Source organism: Pempheris klunzingeri, chromosome 9 (genome assembly GCF_042242105.1).
Source record: "Pempheris klunzingeri isolate RE-2024b chromosome 9, fPemKlu1.hap1, whole genome shotgun sequence".
Taxonomy (NCBI): Eukaryota; Metazoa; Chordata; class Actinopteri; order Acropomatiformes; family Pempheridae; genus Pempheris; species Pempheris klunzingeri.
In genome coordinates this window covers 7102343-7117121 of record NC_092020.1, presented here as the reverse complement: position 1 = coordinate 7117121, position 14779 = coordinate 7102343, and the positions used below count along the sequence as shown (strand labels likewise).

Sequence of the window (14779 nt, the reverse complement as noted above, 5' to 3'; positions counted from 1 at the left end):
TCTCGTTGTGTGCTTGATTACAGGCCGTAGCTGCCCAGATGGTCGGCACTTTTGCCCAGTCATCCACAGCGACATTCAAACAAACCCTGCCCGCCCACCCGGACTGTCCCGCATAGTAAAACAGGCGCACCGCCCGTGGTTAACACGAGCGCTGATTGGCTGACACCCTTTCACGCTCACAGAGATTCAGTCAGTCAGCTGGAGCTCGAGGAAAATAACAGTTGCTTGTTTTTATCTGTCGGGGATTTTGAACCGGACACATTTTGGCGTTGAGTTTATGATACTTTTAATTCGCCCTTGCAAACCACCGGAGACGTTCTTTTACAGAGAGGAAAGCGAGAATGTAGCGTTGTTATCGCACACCTTTTTTTTAACGACAGGTAAGTAAGCTAACATTAGCTGATGTTGAATTGGTTAACGTTACTTAGCAGACAAGCTAGTTAGCTAGCTGTCGTTGTTGCAGTTGGTTTAGTGGCGAAACCGTACAGTAGTTCGAGACTATTTGCGGGCACTTAACTATATTTTATGTAGTTTTTAGTCTTTTAAGCAAGTAACAGTAACTTATGTTAGCTTTGTAGTTTAGCTTCCTGCTAGCCCAGTTGGTTAGCAACAGTCACTAAGCTATCCCTCCACCTATTTGTCTCCAAGGTGACGGTGGATGTTGCTACATCCATCCCATTACCTCGGGCCTCTCTCCGTCAGCTCTTTGGGCGACTGGCAGCTCCTGTCCCTCGTTCCAAGACCGTCCCGGTTCCCTGCCCTGTTGTCTGGAGTACCGTGCTGTGGATGACTAGACCGACCGGGCTCCGTGCCTGTGGCCGCCGGGGGGGCCGATGCTAGGAGCGTGGAGAACATAGCGGTGTGGGTCGGTGAGGAGATGTCAGAGCGGGGATGCCTCGTCTTGGAGACAGTGTTGTAGTCGAGGGTATACACGAGTGTAAACAGTATACCTGCCTCTCTGACTCGGCGCATAGACTAGCGGACCAACTTTTCAGCCTAACTCGCAGTGACACATATATGGATGGTGGGGTCGCAGCATGCTCACCCCCTCAACTACCACTACACCACTGGCTGGAGGGAGTAGCAGCACCGAAGGAGAAGAGGGGTCCATGTCTGCCACCTCCACCTCTTCTGTCGGCTCATCTTTCCGCTTCGTCCCGGCTTTCTGCCTGGGCGTGGTGGCAGCAGTAGGGTTTCAGCTGGCCTGGGGAGGCCTGAGTCTCACCTCTTTCTTCTTGAAGCTGTTCATCTATGTGTCATTCGCCCTCCTGTGTTTCCTGGCTGGGAGCTTTGTTCTGCTGGTCAGGAAGAGTCCTCTCAAAGTCAGCTGCTTTGACAGAAACAGGAGGCAGTCAGCTGTGCAGCTGGAGTTCTTCAACAAGCTTATGGTAAGATACTGATTTCCGCTAGTTTGCATTGATTACTCACATATGGAACATGTTCTATAACGCACAACATGCTCCAACAGGCTAGAGTGCACATAACACCCAGAACTTTAAAGACATGTCTAACTATGATATTTCTCATCTTTGCATCCCTGACTGTCCTATTTTGCTCCTTTCAACTGCTGCAGCTCTTACCAACTCAATTATCTCCCTCCCCTTCCTATCTTCCTCTCCTTTCTCATCTTCTCTCCCTGCCCCTGGATCCTCACTGTGTTGTTCTATAATAGATGAGAATAGTCATGCTGCTGAATTTAGACACACACACACACACACACACACACACACACACACACACAGTGATTTATTCTTCAAGGAAAATGATTGCGCCCTTGCAGACTGCTGGTGGCTTGTCTTCACAGACAGCCACAGCCCAGCATCTGCCTTTCAGCAGTGTTTGTCTGATGATTTATTGATGTTGACAGTGGAGGAATACTGTCATAAGCATTTATCTGGTTGACATGTTGTACGAGCCCAGACAAATTTGGGCTGCCGTGTTTGTCAGAATTTTAGGGTATTTAGACACACAACTCTCAATCTTCTCTTTCTGCTCTTCCTGTTGTTGCCCAATATTTCCTCCCTGTCTGTGAAGTAAATTGGAGAGAACTGATCTGGTACTCTTTGTTTTTCAGGCCCGTTTTTTGGTGCCGATTCAGGAGTCAAGCCAGAGCAGGAGGGTGGTGGTGTCACACAATGTGGACAAAGCTGTCAAGGAAGGTAATGGACCACCTGTGCCCTAAGAGAGTTGATGACCATTTTGTGTCCACAGCCGTTTTGGTGCAAGACACGTTGGGCAGCTCCTCAGGTTTCAGATCAGTGTGTTAAAGTTAGCAGCAAAAAGAAACATGAAACATCAAATGAAACAATGAAACATCAAAACAATAGAAAACACATACATCTCTTCCAGGTACTGGTCTCCTCAGTCAGATGTCAGAATTCACTTTAAAAATTCACAAATCTCTCAAAAACCAGTCTTCATTTCAATGAGTGCATTGACTGACTGGTTTGCATCATTAGGAGACCCTTCATGAATGTTTCTGATAGAAAAAAACATGCAACTTCTGTTTTTAAGAAAACTGCTGACTGATGGAGCTCTGTCTGTTACTCAATGTGACCTGTCAGAGATCTCTCCCACTCACAGTGGATTACAACAGTAGAACCTCCTGTTCATATCGTCCAGTTCTCACACACACACACACACACACAGTGGAAATGCATGTCTGGCTGCCAAGTAGCAGATGGCTCCAGGATTTACAAGGGTGTGTATTTGCACATGCTCCAGTGTGTGTGATTTTGATCGTGGTGGTACGAGTTTATGATCAAGACCTGTTAATTGTAATTATTATGATGGACAGTGTTTCTGCATCTGTTTGGATTTAAATCAAGCACTAAAATTCAGGAGTTTAGCCTCCCGGGGGGGCCTATCATCATCAGCTAATTTTTATTGCTAAGAATATATAAGAATATACATAAAATCACCTGTTAAAAAGTATTTTCATGAGTATTTTCTTTTTCCTCTTTAGCTTCCAATGTAATATTTTTAGAATTGGATTCCTTGAATTATTTGGACTGAAAATTGAGAAATTGAAACTACCTAATGTAAAATGTGCGCTGTAACCATTAAAGCACTAGCCTTTCAATTCATCCACTCATCTATCCATCTTATCCATGAGGCCATTATAACTCCCTAGACTTACTGTAACACTGGTGTCACATGCGATACCAGTGTCCACTCTTTGGTTATACACGTAAAGATCTCTTGAAGTATGTACACCCTCTAGTTAACTGATCAAAAAAGGCAAATTTGATTTGATTCACAATTTTTATGGAGTTTCACTTTAGTTACGGTTCAAAGAGGGGGAAGTACCACACTCTTTCCTTCAAAGCAAATCTGAATTAGTAACATCTGCAGACAGTTATGGCAATGTTCACGTTAACTAACTAAAGTTTCACTATTGAATTTCCTCTTAAATGTATGAACAGTGCTGTTTGGAATACTTTCAGCATTGCTTCTGATACACTAGTTGCTGTACGTTAAAGCTGCTGTCAGTAAGATATGGCTTATAAGTAACAGCTACTTGCAGCTGTGAAAGACTGCAACATGTCGCACAATGCACTTACCACCTGCACTGATGGCGCAAAAGGGTAAAAAAATGTAACCTGACGCTGTATATTATAACAATGCTGAGTTACACAACCTAACCAAATTTTGCAGGGATCACTGACTACAAATTGTGGTCCTATCCAGTGTAAACAGAGACCGTTCTCCAGGTGCTCTCATGTCTGATGAAATTCTGGTGACTATAAACTGCCTACAGTCACCTTTTCTGAATGTGGGCGGTGGTGGAGAGGCTGTCTGTCTGTGTGCCTGTCTGAGTGTCAGCCCAGTTTAGGGTGTACTCCGCCTTCTGCACAATTTGTACTGTGATAGGCTCCAGCCCCTGTGACACTGCACAAGAAAGGCACGTACAGAAAGTGGATGGATGGATGATGCTGCTTCCTCCATCCTTCTAATTCTGTACCAGTGTTCACTTGGTTATGGGGAAATGAAACCTAGCGTGGCGTGCACTGTGGGTAGTTCAGGTGGCCTTGGAGATTAGAGTATTGACAATTGAAAACTGAGCCGGGACATCGCTCCCTGTTGAGGGAGCTTGAAACCTCAGCAACCATTTGGCAACACAGCACTGGCACTGATCAGCAACACTTGTTGGCGCACAAAATGATGGTCTTTTTTTGCAACAGAAAAATTAACTGATTGGGTCTTTAAACACTTAGAACTATATTTTCTCTGTCTGCAACTGGTTTGCTGCGGTTATCTGTCTCTTAATCATTCATCTTCTGGCAAAAATGATATCCCAGTTCTCGCTTACTCTCTGTCTCTCCCCAGTGTTTGACTATGCCTACAGAGACTACATCCTGTCCTGGTACGTCCCTTTGAGTCGTGATGAGGGTCAGCTGTACTCCATGCTGTCTGAGGACTGGTGGCAGATGATCGGCCAACTTCGATCCCGGCTTGCTGACATTGACCTTGTCAATGTGGTGTGTTATGACACCATCCGAATCCTACACACACACTTCACTGACCTCAAGGCTGCATCTGCAAGGTACACACACACACACGCGTGCACACACAGAGACAAACAAGCACACATTTAAACTTATATAATAATGTGTTGTTCACTTACAGCTTCCATTGCATGGAGTTCTGACTCACTGTTGTTTTACAGAAAATCTCTTTCAGCTTTGATTTGTTAATGGAAAGGTTTCCCCTCCTAACTATGTCCATACCCAGCACCATTATTTTATGTGCTCAGCTGGAGTGAAATTCCAGCAGTTCAGTACAGAATTAATGACATTAAAATCCTCCACAGTCACTTCCTCTGTCTCCAGGTGGCATCTGCCAGGTAATTGTACAGACAGAGTGATGATTCACACATCATCTGGTTTCATTATCCCAGCAAGACAAGGTGAAAATTGTGATTTGATCACAATATGGAGATGTCTGACCCCCCTTGTCTTCAGTAGTCTCAGAACAGTGTACAGTTGTAACAATGTGTCTTGTTCAGGCAAGATGCGACTTAGCTGACATTTGGATAACAACGGCAGCATTAGCCATGTCAAACAAGTTCTCATATCTAACATAACATCATCTGACTTCCAGATCTGCTAGAATAATGTTCCACATGTGCTGTGTCTCTTTCTGTTTTCATCTCAATCTGTGTCTCTGTTCTGTATGTAGACCAGAGGAGTGTGCTCGGCCGTTTCCTCTCCATCCCTGTTTGGTCAGCCCGGACTCAGAGATGGCCTTCCTCCGCTGTGTAGCCAGAATAATGCTGCTATGTCTGCTGCCACAAAAGGATGCCAAGTCACATACACTACGCTGCTGCCTCACAGAAGTCATCACTACTAAAGGTAGTGTGTGTGTGTGTGTGTGTGTGTGTGTGTGTGTGTGTGTGTGTGTGTGTGTGTGTGTGTGTGTGTGTGTGTGTGTGTGTGTGTGTGTGTGTGTGTGTGTGTGTGTGTGTGTGTGTGTGTGTGTGTGTGTGTGTGTGTGTGTGTGTGTGTGTGTGTGTGTGTGTGTGTGTGTGTGTGTGTGTGTACTGAATATGAAATTGAATCTAGCCTTTGTTATTCTTATTAGTTGCACCTGCAAGGACAAGTTAAAATGTCTGCTGTGAAAAAGGTGTATTGTTAGCATTTAACCGTTGACAGTGAGGGATGTAAATGAGGGCATAGGTAACACCATAACACGTGAAGTGTCCTGGGGTATTTTGTGATAAAGGTAAATGTCTGTTGTGACAACTGAGTCAATCGCTAATCTTCTTATTTGCTATAAAGGAAACATCTCTGTTTTCTAGATAGGAATAAGTGTATTTGTGGAATTTATAATTTTATCAGACTTATCAGAAAAACATATTTGCTATCTGGGTGTCTGTTTACTGTTTTTAGAATGTTTTATCTATCTTTCGACTTGTCTGTCCTGTCTTCTTGTGTAGTAGTATCACGTCAGTCAATGATATACTTCTTTCACAGCGGACAGTGTGACATGTCAGAGCAGGGGGAGCACAGGTGGAACTAATGACTCCAACCATGGCACCGTTTCTTTGATATTTCCCAATAAGTCAGGCCTGGGAGAAAACATGCACCATACCAGCGCTCTGGAACAGAAAACTTAAATCAAAAGCAGCCACCATTATTACTGTTATTAATTACACCTGTGCTTTTCCTGTTATTATTAGTAATAAATGTAATGAAAGGACTTCCGCAACGTAACCTCCGCCCTAACCTAAACCACGGAGGAGGAAGCAGCATCCTAATGTGAGGGGAACACTATCTGAAGGGGGAACAGACTGCGACACAAGAAGTTAAAGACACTAGACATTAAAACAATGTTAATGTGTTACTACATTATGAATTCTGGATGACGGCCTGATCAAATATTTATTTAAGATAATTTTATCAAAGAGCAACATTGGAGCAATGATGTGAAAGAGCTTTGAAGGGGTTGGGAATGTTGGTGGTCTCAGGGGTAGTGCTGGGTGGATTTGTTTCAGTGGCATACAGATCTATTTCACTGAACTGTGCTATTAATTAAGTCTGAATCACTGACCATAAAGTCAGTTTTTCTATATGTCTTTCTAACTGTGTATTTGTGTGTGTGTGTGTGTGTGTGTTCCAGTGTTGAAGCCTTTGGTAGAAGTGCTCAGTGATCCTGACTCCATCAACAGGATGCTGTTGTCTCAGCTGGAGCAGAGGGAGCAGCAGGCTGAGCAGCAGAAGAAAGCCTACACCTACGCTGCCTCCTATGAAGACTTCATCAAACTGATATCAACTTCTGCTGATGTCGATTTCCTCAAACAACTCAGGCAGGACACCGCCAGCACACACAGCCACATATACCTGCACTGAGACAGTTTTTTTACTTACACAGACTTCCTGAAATGAACCATACTGTACACATACACACAAATATGGTAACCAGACAGAGTTAACCACCAGTCTATTTGCTGCCGTGGGGTTACCATGGGAACATACAGTGTCTCTGCGACGACATACTAGATCTAAATGCAGGGTAGACATGACACTGCTACATTGTCTTGTTAGTTTGAGAAATAACGGCTGCTGATATATTTGATCAATTCTATAAAAAGACCTCCATGTTACCTCCATGTTTACAGACTGCACTATACATTGTACTTTCCTTAGGAGTACTGTTCATGTACAATTTTACCATTGTGCCGTGCCACACTGCATTTTTATCTTGTTTACTTCAGTGGCATTCAGTTTATTCATCCTAAGACAGCTCATTTTTATTTCACTGATTGAATCCAACAGCTGATTGAAATGTAACATTGCTATCTCTCTTTGTAGGTATCAGATAGTGGTAGAGATTATTCATGCCACCACCATCAGCAGCCTGCCTCAGCTAAAGAAGCAGAAAGGTACAGAGACAGCACAGTTCACAATATGAGCAAAATGACTGCACAAAACAAGAAATGTGTGAGTTTTGTGGTGTTAGCCAAAACTATTTCAAATCCACTGCAGCTGTTATAACACCGTGCGGGGAAGTCCCGACAGCAGTTGTAGAACCTCCACTTTTCTTGTTGCTGCATCAATTCGTAGGCTTGCAGAGAGCTGGGCGGTCAGGTCTGACGTGACCTTTTAACTGTGCCAGTCGCTTTCAAGATGGCCTGTAGGCACTGAGCTCAGCCTCGTGTCAAACTAGGTTCAAGACGGAGAACTGACAATGAAAACTGAAGCTGAGAGTTAAGGTTCAAGTGACAAGATTACGGTTCCACAGCCATGCTGGGGGCTCTGTGAGGCACAGCTTTGGTTTACGATAAGTGCAACGACAGTGATAACACGCTAATGTTCAGCATGCACAATGTTTACAGTGTTCACCTTATTACATTTGTGTATCACCATGCTAATATTCACTTTTACTTCACTCAGAGCCACAAATGCCAACCTGTTGGCGGCGCCAAAGCAAAAGTCAGGGATTCATTATGTGGGAACCATTACTCAAAATGAGAGGCAGAGGATCATTTAATCCATAATTTCACCATTGGTCACACATTTCTTACTTCTTGTTCACAAATTATGTTTTGCAATTGCAGTATTGCTTTTTTGGGGGTAGGAGCTTTACAAAATGCTGTAGTTATTTGGTTCAGTTATATGTTGTTCTTATATGTTTCGGTATGGTATCAGTATTACATTTCTCTACAAAAATATTACTTTAAGCTGATTATATATTGTTGATGGACTGTGATTGATTGTGGCTCCACACCAGGTCATTGTTCTATTTGGTATTATTGTGTGACCAAAGCTGGCTCACACTTTTCTTTCAACCACTGCTTTCACTGTCTCCTAGAGCGAAAAGGTAAAGAGTCAGCAGCCATGAAAGCAGACTTGCTCAGGGCCAGAGATATGAAAAGATATATTAATCAGCTGACTGTTGCAAAGAAGCAGTGTGAGAAACGGATTCGCCTCCTCGGTGGACCAAACTATGAAAATAACGAGGAAGGAGGGGCTGATGACAGTGATGAGCCTCAAAGTCAGAAGGTAAGACTTATAGAACATGGACTGCGATACAGCTTCTGTGGTCTTGATTGAAAAGAAGCTTGTGAAACTTTCACTGTGTGAAATCTGAATAATTAAGGTTAATTATGCCTGATATTAGAAGTTTTGAATGTTGATTTCTTGTGAGGAGCGTGACATTAACGTGATTTTGCATGAGGGTTTGTGCTTTGGAGTAAAGCATGCTCCACATGGCTGACGTTTTGTCATTTTCTCTCTCCTCTCTCCCCCACATCCAGATTCTCCAGTTTGATGACATCATGTGTAATCCAGGTTACAGGGAGCATTTCAGAGTTTACATGGAGAAAGTTGATAAAAGAGCTCTGATTAGCTTCTGGGAGCTGGTGGAAACACTGAAAACTGCCAACAAGGTGACGTGCTCACACATTCCAGGGGGCTTAGCTCCACACTGCTAGTACTATGTGGTATTAGGCGAATTGTGATGTAGTAATGAGTGACAATGGTTTTGTACTACACGAGGTATTGTGATGTGGCAGTGCTGGCTGTGCAATGCTAAGTGGAGATGTCTGTTCTGTGACAAAGGCTGTATAGTAACGCACATCAATGCGATGCAAACAGTACATGAATAACTGGATATTTGTTTGTTAATGTCTGTGTGTGTTACAGAACGAGGTGCCCCAAATCGTAGGGGAAATCTACCAGAAGTTCTTCGTGGAGAGCAGAGAGATTCCAGTGGAAAAGTTTCTCCTTAAGGAGATCCAACAGAGTCTGGTGGGCAACAGAGGAACACAAGTCTTTGTTAGACTACAGGAGCAGGTAAGTGCTGTTTTTGCTCTCCATGAACAGTAAATAACTGCAGCTATAGTGTAGAACAGGAGCTTGGACCTTATTAAAAGTCATCAGAGATACAAGTAACAATAGTATGTTTATGTGTCTAAATATTCCTCCTCTCATACATTCTCCAGGTGGCTGAGACGATGAGGGAGCGTTACTACCCATCCTTCCTGGTTTCTGACCTCTACGACAGGCTGATCAGACGAGATGAGCAGCATAGCCAATCACAGTGTAGCACAGAGGAAAAGGAGGAAGGGGTCAGACATGCATGATGTTGTATTTAATATAAATCTATAAAGATACTCAGATTTGTCATTTGTACATTTGTACGCCTCTACATATTTTAAGAAATCTGTGTTTTTTTTACTCTGCAGTGTCAGGGTCTAGACGCAGGAGAGGAGGTGTGCGATGAAGGAAGTAAAGGAATCAATGAGCAGGCCAGCTATGCTGCTACAAAACTCCGGCAACTGTACGACAAACTGGAGTACAAGCGTCAGGCCCTGGGCTCTATCCAAAATGCACCCAAACCAGATAAAAAGGTAGCAAAGCACAAGCAAATGTGACAAAACGCACTTTGGGGTCAAATCGGAATTCACTCCAAATCTTTACAGGAGGACGACGTAAAACACACATTCATAAAACTGAGGGAGTGTTCACACTGCATGCTGGTTAAAATCTTTTTCTGTTGTGCATTTGTAGATTGTGAGCAAACTAAAGGAAGAAATAGGAGCCATGGAGAGAGAACACAGTGAACTCCAGCAACACATCACGAGGACGGACTGGTGGTGTGAAAACCTGGGGCACTGGAGGGCCACTATTACTACGGCTGAGGTAATGGATTGTTTAGCCAGATTTTCTTTTATCCCAAACGGATTCTGTTGGTGCTGAAGAAACAAGCTAGTCATCCCTAACTCGTTTGTTGTGGAGAACCTGAGGCACTGAGGTGCTCTGATGACCTTTTCTCCCACTTGGCATCAACATCAGCTATCATGTGACTTGCTAACCAGCACATACAAACACACAGCTGAATAGACCGTCATGTAACGGGAAAGTCTCAGTATGAGCTGTCAAAAAACATGAACCTTGCTACACCAGATTGTATAGATAAATGTTGATTATGTATTGATTGACATGTTTGTGTGTGAAAATCTTTGTGTGTGTGTGTGTTCCAGTCTACAGAGGAAGGTGGTGAGACGGTAGCTTGTTACAGTGTGTGTGTTAGCCTGGTGGAGGGAGAGGAAACGGCAAACAGTCGCTGGACCGTTCAGAGGAAACTCACTGAATTCCAGATGTTGCATCGCAAACTCACAGAGGTAACACAACACCACACCTGCACGGGTGTGTTGTCTCTCTGAGCATTAGTGAGCAGTTGTCCCTGTGCTGTATGGTTATACTGCATCACCACAAGTTCAGAAATGTCCAACTGCTGCCATGCTGTTATAATGCTTCACCCTTCCTCACCATCAGTATGTCACTGCAGCATTGGGGAAGAAACTCTCTATAAGCTGCTGCAGCAGAAAGAGAAATCTCAAAGTCTCTGTTGGTTTGATTATGGATTTATTGCAGATTGCACATCATACAAAGTATGCATTTTCCCACTATGAGTTCACTGTGTCAACATAAATTGGTTTAGATCAAATCTGATGGCAGTGAGATCTGGATTTTTTGTTAATACACTATACTATATTATCTAGAATGAAAGAAATGCAATATAAAATGCAGTGTGTGGCTTGTCTCTCATTGCTGTCGCATCACATTTCTATCTCTGTGTGTCTGTCTCTCTCAGTGTTTTCCGTCACTGAAGAAACTCCAGCTACCATCACTCAGTAAACTTCCCTTCAAATCCATCGACCAGAAATTCTTAGACAAGAGCAAAACTCAGCTCAATGCCTTTCTCCAGGTAAACATGCCAGAAGTACACACTGGAAAGCACACAGAGAGGGTGAAGTGGTTAGCTAAACTTACTGCATACAGGGATGAAATAACCCAAAGTAATGTGTTTGAAATGGGTGTGACAAAGGGTGGTAACCAGTGAGCTCTGTGCTCTATGCTATGGACCTCTCACAATAATGCTGATGATGACCTCAGCCGTGTTTTGGTATGTTTGCAGCGTCTGCTGACAGATGAGCGACTGTGCCAGTCAGAGGCTCTCTATGCGTTCCTCAGCCCGTCCCCAGAGCACCTCAAGGTAACCAGTTTCTCATACTTGTATGTCAAGTAAGACGGGGCTGTGCTTTTGTGCTTGATTTATCTTATATTTATTACATTAAGAGCTGCAATATCAAGATTCAGCTTCATTCAGGTCACTTTTAGTGGTTAAAATTCCTTCCAGTAGACTAAATGATTATGAATACTTCCATGTAGGGAAACTCAATATGTGATGGCACTTTGAAATCGGATTATTTGTTCCCTTGCTAACTCTCTTGATGAATACATATTGTGCTGTGTTAGAATAAAAGAGGATTGGTAGGATTCTATACAATACATTGTATATTGATGGAGTCTTGTTTGATGTATGAAGGTGATGTCAATCCAGAAGAAATCTTCTTTCTCTCTGGCCTCCTTCCTGGAGAGGCTCCCTGGGGATTTCTTCTCCCATACTGAGGTACACCTCCATTTCCAAATTATGGCCTTCTTCACTCTGGCTGCCCCGCGTCCTCATTTGGGTTGTGTGTGCACTCGCTGGTTACAGGAGGAGGCTGACGATGACAGTGACTTATCAGATTACGGTGATGAGGCAGATGGGAGGAAAGACGCCCTGGCTGAACCCTGCTTCATGCTCATAGGAGAGATCTTTGAACTCAGAGGAAGTGAGTCATGCTCTGTAGTCTTTTTGATCATTGTTACATTTTCCATTTCTACATCAATATATTGATAAAGTTTGATGTAAGAGAATCTGAGGTCAGTGTGAAGAAACCTGTCCCAAATCTGGATGAATTTATCTCATCAGTTTTCATGTCTGTCTGTCCTTCTGTCTGTCTGCTCAGTGTTTAAGTGGGTGAGGAAGACTCTAATTGCACTAGTCCAGGTGACATTTGGACGAACTATCAACAAGTAAGTAAGCAGATTGGCATTTGAATGAACAAACTAATTAACTAACACATGAAATGTTTGAAATTGTTCGAATACAACCCATGAAGCTTAATCAGAAGTTAAACACAGTGTTGAGTTGACGTGTTCCATTTGTTCACGGTGTCTCTGCTGCCCTCTGAACAGGTGACTTCACATGTGTTGTCACTGCAGCTAACAAACAGCCTGCCAGTTATAGTACATCATTTTACTGACAGATTTTAGATGTGTTTTGTGAATCTCTTCTAACCGTGCTACAATGCTTACTTTTCAGAGATTAGCTACAAGGCTAACATCTCCATGTTTTATTTCAGACAGATCCGGGACACGGTAAACTGGATCTTCTGTGAACAGATGTTGGTGTGTTACATCAGCGTGTTCAGGGACACCTTCTGGCCCAACGGGGTGTTGGCGCCACACGTCAAGGTCCGAACTGACAGCGAACGCAGTGAAACCAAGGAACGTGCACAACAGAAACTACTTGACAACATCCCAGGTAGCAACTGAAACGCACATAAATATGACCTGTAGATTTTATGAGCACCTGAAATGTGGATCATCCGACATCTTAACTTTGGTTCAATGTGTTTTTTTTTTTTTAAATATCAGATGCACTAGCAAATCTAGTTGGCCAGCAGAATGCCCGCTATGGAATCATCAAGATCTTCAATGCCCTGCAGGAGGCCAGTGCCAACAAACATCTTCTTTATGTAAGAATAATCCATGTTATGTCCAACTATATCTTTCATAAAAACAGATTTATTTATGGAATTAATGATATATATGTAACCACAGTTGCAAACGTAATTATCTTTTCTCATTGTCTCCGTTAGGTGTTGATGGAAATGTTACTCAAAGAAGTGTGCCCTGAACTCAGCGCGGAGGTGGACAACATCTGAACACAAACACACATCACTTGACACACTCAGAGTCTTTGGATCTTTCAGGCCTCTCCGTAGCTGACCAATCGTGAACTGCCAGGCTAGACAGGGCGATGGCCCTCTGGTTAAACCTCAGACAGAAAGCAGCTGTGTCGGTCAGTGCTGACACACACACACACACGCTGATTCTGCTGGTAGAACTTTGCTGTGAACTGATGAAAAGCCGGGCTGACACCAGACAGAAAAGGGGCTGACGTTTGACTTTGTTGTGGCGCAGATCTGAACTTGTCTGTCTGAACGGGGAGAAACTGACTGACTTCTTCCTGTTAAGGCAGCTGTTGAACTAGACAGATCACATTTGTACCTGAAAATCCACATTCACACAAGAACAAGTCATATTTTTGAGATTATGTGATACACGTGCAGTTTTTTTTTTTTTATTTTATTTCAATAGCACTGAAATATCAGATCTGTGCCACAACAAACTGACATAAGATGCGTTGTTCCTTGTATCATGGTGGTCTATAGGGTATAATGAAGGGTAAGAATTTGTGAACAAGTAAACAAGTTGATTGGCCGTCAATTTCTAGAGCTGATAATCTAAAGACATCGATTAAATGCAGCAAATACAGTTGACATTCAGATATTCTGTTGCCTCTAAAGGCAAACAGCGCGTGTCATTGCCCACGGACCTCTGAACATTCCTCCTACACACAACCTGAGCAACAACACTTGTGTTCTGTGATTCTTGTTAAGGCTTATAATTGTGCAATATAATGTCATGTAAAAGTCATTGTGATGATTTTATTTATGATTATTATTGATAGATTTTATTTTTACCAAAAATTGTTTAGAGAGCGTTTATATAAGCAATAAATTGCAAACAAAAAGTTGATGTGGCATTTTGAAGTTATTAACTGCTTTATCCATCGCCCATTTGTGAAACTACATCAGAAAGTGGATGAGGTACCATTTCCTTTCCTCCCAAACAGGTAGTGTAATTTATTGGAAAAGGTTTTAGGCCTTAACAGTTTTTCTTCTTGGAAATGAAGGCAACATGTGTTCCTAAAGGGTGGGCTGAGTGTCCGGGGGGAGCGGGCTGTTGCTTCCACAGCTGAGATGTGATGTGCCAAGGTAGAGAGAGTAGGTCAAAATACAGGAAGTGTAGCACTGTGCCTTCAAAATAAGAGCACAAAGTGGGATTTGAATAAAGACGTACAGACCTGTGCTTAATACATTTTTAATTTTTAAGTATTAGTGTTACATTCTAATTGAGAGGCCCCCACATTTGGTTCCTGTCATCTGCTTGGAGTGTTTATTCCAGCAGGAGGGAGATTCCACTTTTCTTGTGCCTAATGGACCGACCCTTTTAACGCTCTCAAACACATCAAATTGTTTAAGCACTGCAGAAATGGCAGAATTGCAAAAGCAACTGACGTAAAACAACGAAGTCATGGTCGCCTTTAAGACAACGGTTACAGCTGCTCTTCTCACACGTGGTTTTATTTTGACAAT

At 43.0% G+C, this 14779-nt stretch overlaps 1 protein-coding gene across 1 annotated transcript; it reads left to right on the top strand.

Moving 5' to 3' along the window:
• Window positions 1-658: 658 nt before the first annotated feature.
• snx25 (sorting nexin 25) lies at window positions 659-14140 on the top strand. Its single transcript, XM_070837108.1, has 21 exons — window positions 659-1388; window positions 2075-2159; window positions 4330-4546; window positions 5182-5354; window positions 6622-6808; window positions 7314-7384; window positions 8314-8504; window positions 8759-8890; window positions 9147-9296; window positions 9446-9571; window positions 9689-9853; window positions 10014-10145; window positions 10487-10627; window positions 11101-11214; window positions 11425-11502; window positions 11836-11919; window positions 12007-12124; window positions 12302-12368; window positions 12698-12879; window positions 12993-13093; window positions 13217-14140. Exons 1-21 carry the CDS (start codon window positions 1038-1040, stop codon window positions 13280-13282), a joined length of 2931 nt encoding a protein of 976 aa, XP_070693209.1. The 5' UTR covers window positions 659-1037; the 3' UTR covers window positions 13283-14140.
• Window positions 14141-14779: the final 639 nt, after the last annotated feature.

Bases quoted from the DNA above. Each gene is read 5' to 3' on its own strand.
- snx25 (XM_070837108.1), top strand. From the start codon at position 1,038: ATGCTCACCCCCTCAACTACCACTACACCACTGGCTGGAGGGAGTAGC. The intron at 9,854-10,013 runs GTAGCAAAGCAC...GTGCATTTGTAG, and splicing joins CACCCAAACCAGATAAAAAG to ATTGTGAGCAAACTAAAGGA. The intron at 10,628-11,100 runs GTAACACAACAC...TGTCTCTCTCAG, and splicing joins TGCATCGCAAACTCACAGAG to TGTTTTCCGTCACTGAAGAA.